Genomic DNA, 7273 nt, shown 5'->3' with positions numbered 1-7273 from the left:
GGGTAAATGCAGCAGTCTTCCCCTTCCTCCAGACCTGTCAGAATAGAAAAAATACTATCATCGGGGATGCATCAGTTCCATCATAACTGAGAGGGGGATTTTATTTCCTTTCTGCTGATTAGTGCTGTTGTAAAAAGAATTTCATTTGATTGCACAAAATTGTGCAGGAGCACATTGGGTTTATTCATGGTGACATAACGGTTCAGTGTGTGTGTGTGTGTGTGTGTGTGTGTGTGTGTGTGTGTGTGTGTGTGTGTGTGTGTGTGTGTGTGTGTGTGTGTGTGTGTGTGTGTGTGTGTGTGTGTGTGAGGGGGGACTACGTGAAAGAGACAGCAAAGAAATTACTACCCTCTCTACTCCTTATTTGAGTTCACCTCCTTTCATCTCAGTCATTGCTCTCCTAATGAAGAAGGCAGCTATTGCCTCAGAGTCCACTTAGCCACAAAAGGAAACTCCCGTCACGTAGCAGAGAAAGATCTAATCTGGGCAGGCTGGAAAGGAGCATCATCATCACACCCAAACAAAGAGAGAATGATAATGGTTTTTTCCCCCATTTTCTATTCAGCCCGTTCAATTTACTGCATGCTTAACGGCCTCAAAGAATGAGGAAAGGGAGACAGGATGAAAGGGAATCCTTCTGTTGCTATGATTGATATTCAACACCCTCTTCCGCAGTGGCTCCCCTCACTGCACGTGGGAGAGACGGAAAGCCCAACGAGTCCCTCGGAGAATAAGATTTTATGTGCGAAACTGGGTTACAATCAACCTGCTGCGACTGCTCGGGATGTAAAAGCGGAGACATGTGAGCAAAAATGAATTTCCAACATGATTCTGGCCACTACTTACATTCTTCGCCCACAGGACATAATTTGCCGATGTGGTTTCACTTGAATGGCAGTACGGGTTTGTTTTAATTGCAAAGAGGAAGCAAAATAAAATAAAAAAATAAAGTGGACTTAACTACAAATAACATCTTTGTTCGGTCTGGTTTCATAAGCTGGCAGGAAGTGAAATCCTCGGCCCCCCGAGGGAGGCATGTACTGCACTGTCAACTTTCTCAGCAGAAGAAGAGGAAGAGGAGGGGAAAACAAGAATGTCAGATGCAGACAAATAAAGCCTGTTCTGTGAGCCCCGTGCACAAGAAAGCATGCCTTTCTTATAAATTCAATAAACACCAAACATCCACGAGGGCAGCCATCTTGTCTAATAGCTTTAATGTACCTGGCCACCTCTTGGCTGCAAGACCGAGTTTGTTCTCCCCGTTAGGAAAGAGGTCAGTGATGCCCGGAGCACTGAGAGTCATAGCTTACGGAGTTGTAAATTACCGTCATATCTGTGACTGACAGAGTCATCATACTCTGCTACGGGCCGTCTGGTTTGCTCATTCTGTCTGTCAGCGCTGAACCTGTCCTCTTCAAAGATGTCACACTGTCAGTTTTCATTGTCATCGAAGCAGTGCAGACACACAAAAATATATTACAACTCGTTAAAAAAATAATAAAATAAAATAAACAACACAGTTGTCACATAGCTGAGAAGCATTTTCAGTCAAAAACAACAAACATTGTGACCAGTGAGACGCTCAAATGTGGACAATCAGAGGACATCTTCCGTTTCAAAAGAACACCTCAAGGAAGAACTTTTCTGGCCCTTGCTAACTTTGTTATTCATGTCCGGTGGTTCCCAACCTGTTTGGCTTGTGGCCCCTTAAAATCAAGCAAATTGTGACCCTGAATCACTTGATGGCTGCTTCCCATGATCTGAGAAACAATTGACCAATCAGAGCTTTGTAGAAGGGACTAAGAATGGGGACGTCACATTTCTACCAAACCGCTGACTGAAGGGTCTAAAGCTTTTTGGTTATGTTTAGGAACAGATAGCTGACTTTAGGTTTTACACCCAGGCCTCCTGGGTGGAGTGACCCTCCTCTCTACCCCGACCTCCACCCCTCCCCTGGGTGGGGTGACTTATGGAAACAACAACTCTGATGCTGAATGTCGACTTGTATCATCAATGGATGTGAAAAACATTAGCAGTCGCTATTAGCTGGGACAGACTTCAATACAGTCTGCTTAGGACTAAATAAACTGAATTTTGTGTAAAAGAAATATGCTTTTTTTAGCCTACCTTAATCATCTCGGCCTCCTCTGGGGACGCTCACAGGTTGGGAACCATGAATCTAAACTGTGAATAACCAAAGTATGCCTCATATAGCTTTGATAGATCAATTGTGGTGTTCCTCTTTACTCCCGAGTAGTGATAAAACTACTTATTTTCCACTAAAGCATGACCATGGTTGTAGCAGGGCAACTGTTGCTTCCAGATCCGTAGCTTTCTTCTTGTCTAATAGCACCTGGTTTCACAGTGGATCAATGAGTACGGAGGCCAAACCGGCCCACAGCTTCACTTACTCATACCGGAGAGCAGAGACAGCAGTGACAGCAGCTCAGATGGAAAAAGACACACAGAAATAAATAAAGAGGAAACAGTTCTCACTAAAATCACATGATTTTTGTTAGCTGCTATAATTTTGATTTCTATCTTTCTCCATCAATTAAAAGTAAAACTGCAACACTGAACAGCTTTGTATTGATAACAGGCATGAAGAATGATTAGCTGCATCTTCTAGTGAATCAACTGTATCTAAAATGGGAAAAAATGTTTAATTATGGATTCATATAAAGCATATTTTTCATTTTGTGTTAATGGGTCTCCAGCACACCATTCGAGCTGCACACAGAGAGACATTTAAACAGAGCCAGCACGAATCAGACAGAAAGAAAAGTGAGTGTCAGCAGGAGTGAGGTTGACGAGGAGGACGACTGGAGCCCTGCTACACTGGGCTGTGGTCTGGAGAAGCGTGTGTGGCTGTCACCGTCACACACTCAGTGGCCGTGTCCTTGGTCCTGCGAAGGCCCATGTACAGCCTCTCATCCAGGTTAGCAGTCAGTTTGTCCGTGAGCTCTGCTGTGATGGTCTGCGGGCCGTAGCCTGAGGAGTCGGGCAGCCGAGGGGGCGAGCGCTCGTCCGGGGGCTCGGGAGGGAGTCCACATTGTTTGCTGTCCTCCTGAGGGTCATGGTGCTCAGTCAACCCTCCATCTTTCTCTGAGACAGAGGGATGAAGAGGTGGGGCAGAAGAAGAGGTGCAGTCCTCAGTGTCTCTGACAGTGACACCTTGCTCCCTGTCCTTGCTCCTGCTCTCAGTAGTCGTCGGCTCTACCTTTGGAGTGTTGGGAGTACCGCCGGTCCCGTCGCTGGTCTCCTCATCAGGAGCACTGACGATGCGGGGGAGCGTGCTGTGGTAGCTCGTGTCCAGTGGGTAGTTCACACTGTCACCCCTCCGTAGAGGCGTCCGCTGTCTGTCAAAAGAGGACTGGAAGTGTCTGACACCAGGGTCGCTCCACTGCTTGTGGCGCTGCCACTGCTTGCGGAGGTGGATTCGAGACCGATGCTTCCTTAACGGCGACTCCTGCAGGTCAAACTGAGGGTCGTGGCGGAGAAACTCATGGAAGAGGGCATCCGTCTTCTCATCTATGCTGTAGTCTCGCCGGTGCAGTGCCGGCAGTTGAGGTGACGGCTGTGCAGCCTCTCGAGGTGTGAGCATCTGACCATACGGGAACCAGCTCAGTGAACCAGTACCTGTTTCTATGGAAACTCCTCCGCTGGCACCCAACAACAACTCATCCTCTGGCTCCTCCTCAAAGAGATGAGACTCAAAGCTCTCCCCGATGGTGCCAGATCGTCCTGCGTTGGTGAAGTGGTGCCTTTTCTCGTGGGCCGTTCTGTCCTTCGGGCTGCTGCTGATGCTCCCAAACAGTCGCAGGTCTTCTGGACCACGACATGGAGCCTCTATGGACGCATAGCCGCTGTCCATCTGCAGCAATTTACGAGTCCCTGTTTCCCCATCGCTGGCACCTCGCTCTGATTCTGTGCTTTCCTGTTTCCTCTTTCTTCCCTCCTTCAGCCTCTCATCCATATACATCATTATGTCCTTGTCATCATCTCCGCCCTCTGCCTCATCCCCTAAATCCTGGGACGGGTAGCTGGGCAGCCCTCCTCTTTCTGTTTCTGTGCGTCCGCCCAGCGAACACACACTGTCAGCATCACTGCAGACGGAGTTCCTGTCATTGTTGCTGCTCTGGTCAGAGGCCGCATACTGTTCCAGTGTTGCACGAAGGGTCCAGATGTCTTTGTAAAGGGACTGGGGGTCCTGGGGATCTAGGGGGTCCAGTGGGTCTGCACCTTCCCTTCTTGCCAGGGACAGTGCTTCATCTTGGGGATCAGGGGATAGGCCAATCACCCCTGGTCCTCCACGGCTGCAGCTAGGCTCCACCATCACCTCTACCTCTACCCTGTAGTGTGCACACAGGTGTGGAGAGATGAGATAAAATAAAAGAAGTAAGGAGTGAAGGAAGGGGAGAAACAAACAAAGAGGCAAAACAACAGTCAGTGTCAGAGCAGTTACTTAAACAACACATTCATCTGAGAAATGGCTGTGTTCACAGGGCACAGAATGATTTTCATGACTTGCAATGGCTGCTGTTGCATGTCCTAAAACTGAACTTAGCTGCATACTGATGCCATGTGCTTGAAAAACTCCCCGGAAATCCCCTGCTTTCATCTTGGGACAGCAGATTTAAAGAATCCATACTGTACGAAACATAACCTATCAGAAGCAATAAACTGGAAAGGAGCATGGAGATCATCAAATTTCTGAACTCACGGCAGCTTCCAGGAAATTCCTTTTATTTTCAACAACAAACATCTGCAAACATACACAGGAAATACTGTTTAATCTAATATTCAGTGAAGGAAAACTAAATGGTTATATAAGGAAATACTTTGGGAGATTTTGTTGCATAACGATGGGCAAAATCTGCATTGCTATAATTGTGATCTTAAAATAACAAAATTGAAGTGACCCATTTGTGGACATCATGACATTATTAGACAATGTCAGCGATGGAATGGATTCCTAAGTCAGATATAAACCCTGTGTCCCGATTCTCCACTCCACCCTCTAAGAAAAAAAAAAAAAAGCACTCTGGTAATCCCCAGCATCTGGCTTCAAATCATGAAATTGGTTTTCAAAGAACTCTTGTTTACAGGGATCTCATCACATACAAATCGGGCTGTGGTTAAATAGCATTTGCAATTACACGGCATGGTGTGTTTTAATCTAATTAAATGCCTGAGCAAAACATTTAGTCTAAAAAAAGACACCAGGACAGTCGTCAAACATAATTTCCTATATTTTTCAAAGACTAGTTCAATATTATTGACACTGACATTTCCCTTGTGGCTAGCTTGCATCCTTGATCATCTGACAATCACTTTGGGTTCTTTTGCAATGGCGCACAGTTTAGAAATCACATGTTGAGGCAAAGTGGTGAAGAATTGGGACTTAGAGCCGTATCCTACTGTATATCGTTACCATATGCTCTGTCACTACAGTAAAGAAATGAGTGCAAGGCAGCAAAGCAGTGAACAGGATGAATGGCAAGGGAATTAAAGATACCTGCCGAGGGAGGGGGGTGGTGTGGAGGGAGGTGAGAGGAGGCGTGTAGTGGGCTGGCTGGGACGGTAGGTGACGTCCTGGGTGCGGGCAATGTACTGGATGAGGTCTATGTGGTGCGCGTCGTTGTCATCCTGGTCCATGCTCTCGCTGGCGGCTCGCTGCCGCTGGAACTGTCTCCTCTTTGGCGAGCCTGGGTGACACCAAACATGGGGACAGAGCAGTGAGTTGTATGAGTTGCGTGACGGCGGACAGGAGTGAAGTGACACGTAGCTCAGGAGAAAGCTTCCATCAACTGTTGAGGGGATCTTGTACTCTTTTCCCGGTCCCTCTGTGTGATAGAAGGCCTGAGCCCGGGAAGCGCAAGGAGTGTATATACGAAGGGGATCGGCAGGGAGGATTTACTCAGAGGCTCAAATTGACTTGGAACGACCAAACTTTACGTCACTGGGCCATCTGTCGTGTATGTGTGTGTGTCTGTGTGTATATCCGATTCTTAGCAGGCAAAAGGCATCTCACAGTTGGTTGCTGGAGCCCCCTGCTTCACCGTTGTCTGTTTACCACGAGAGAATATTGCCAAAAATGCTTAACACACAAATAAACAAAGTAAATATATATACCTATATTAGGTACCTAATATATACCTAAGACAGAAACTGCCAACAGTATACAGATCTGACTTTTACAAAGACCCATAAAGAAGTGTTGTACTTCCCCGCTGCATTGGCACAGATTATTTCTAAAAATAATATCAGAGAAACACACTTTACACCATCAAAGATCCATTACCTCTGGTGTCCAGACTCGAGGCTCTCTGGCTGCTGTCCAGCTTCCATTTCTTGATCTTGAAGTAAGGACTGGCCCCCTCCAGACTAGCGTGGCGCCGCAGTTTAGTGAAGAAATGCAGCACGGGCCCCTGGCTTCCTGCGCCACCGCCAGCAGCAGGGGCACCGCTCCCCACCGCGGCCCCTTCTCCGACGCTGACACTGCTGCCTCTGCCGCGGGGCCCCGCTGCCATCATCACGATCTGAGAGGAGAGACAAACGTGGTCAGAAAGGAAACCTGCCAAGACTAGCGGTGGGTGCGTAATCCCTTCTGACAGTGATGTTCCACACAGGCTTCCTTGTTTACCCATCAACCATCACTCTTGTTGGTCCTGCCTCAGGCTCCGTGACCCTCTACAGTCCACATGGATGACTCACTGGTTGACTGGCTGGTTGAATAGAGGGTTGGCGTACTCAGAGACTATCTTAACAAATTCATCACTCTACAATAATTAACCTCCGTAACTTGAGCTCTTACAGCTAATTTGCATGCACACACAGGACTGGAGAGGTATTTGCACTTTACCCTGTTTTTTTGATGTGTAGGAGTTTTTGTTTGATCTAACTTCACCTTTTTGGGAAGCACTTTGTAACCTTGTTCAGAAAAGTTCTATATATGCGAAGTTTATTATAATCATTATCGGCATCATTGTTATTATTACATGGTAGCTGGAGGTAACTTACAGAGCTTGGCTCTTTGGTGCTGAGAGCAATCGTGTTCTCACTGAAGCTGGTGTCCACCACAGAGTTGAGAGCGTCTCCAGGGAGGGCACAGCTGGGATTGACACTCAGGCTGGTCAACGCTGTTTGTGGTAGGGGGCACAACATCGGCTGAAGACAGACACGCACACAAAAAATGCTATCAGCTGTCAAATGCGCACGTTTTCTGCTGATAGATACAGTATGACCGTAGTCATCTATCGGCAGCTACGGT

The 7273-nt window shown here is 47.2% G+C and overlaps 1 protein-coding gene across 3 annotated transcripts in view; it reads right to left on the bottom strand.

Annotated features, from left to right (window-relative positions):
- Window positions 1–560: 560 nt before the first annotated feature.
- The window catches only part of cbarpb (CACN subunit beta associated regulatory protein b), a 14846-nt gene continuing 8133 nt past the window's right edge, over window positions 561–7273 (bottom strand). For all 3 annotated transcript variants that reach the window (XM_070960391.1, XM_070960392.1, XM_070960394.1), the window contains 4 exons: window positions 7024–7170; window positions 6305–6542; window positions 5519–5708; window positions 561–4352 (listed from right to left, as the gene is read on the bottom strand). In XM_070960391.1, the coding sequence (XP_070816492.1) occupies window positions 2834–4352; window positions 5519–5708; window positions 6305–6542; window positions 7024–7170 (2094 nt within the window). In that variant the 3' untranslated portion in view covers window positions 561–2833. The remainder of the gene's footprint in view (window positions 4353–5518; window positions 5709–6304; window positions 6543–7023; window positions 7171–7273) is intronic.

Source organism: Chaetodon trifascialis, chromosome 4 (assembly GCF_039877785.1).
Source record: "Chaetodon trifascialis isolate fChaTrf1 chromosome 4, fChaTrf1.hap1, whole genome shotgun sequence".
NCBI classification, from domain to species: Eukaryota; Metazoa; Chordata; class Actinopteri; order Chaetodontiformes; family Chaetodontidae; genus Chaetodon; species Chaetodon trifascialis.
Note: the sequence above shows the minus strand (reverse complement) of the source record. Positions and strands in the feature narration are given on the sequence as shown.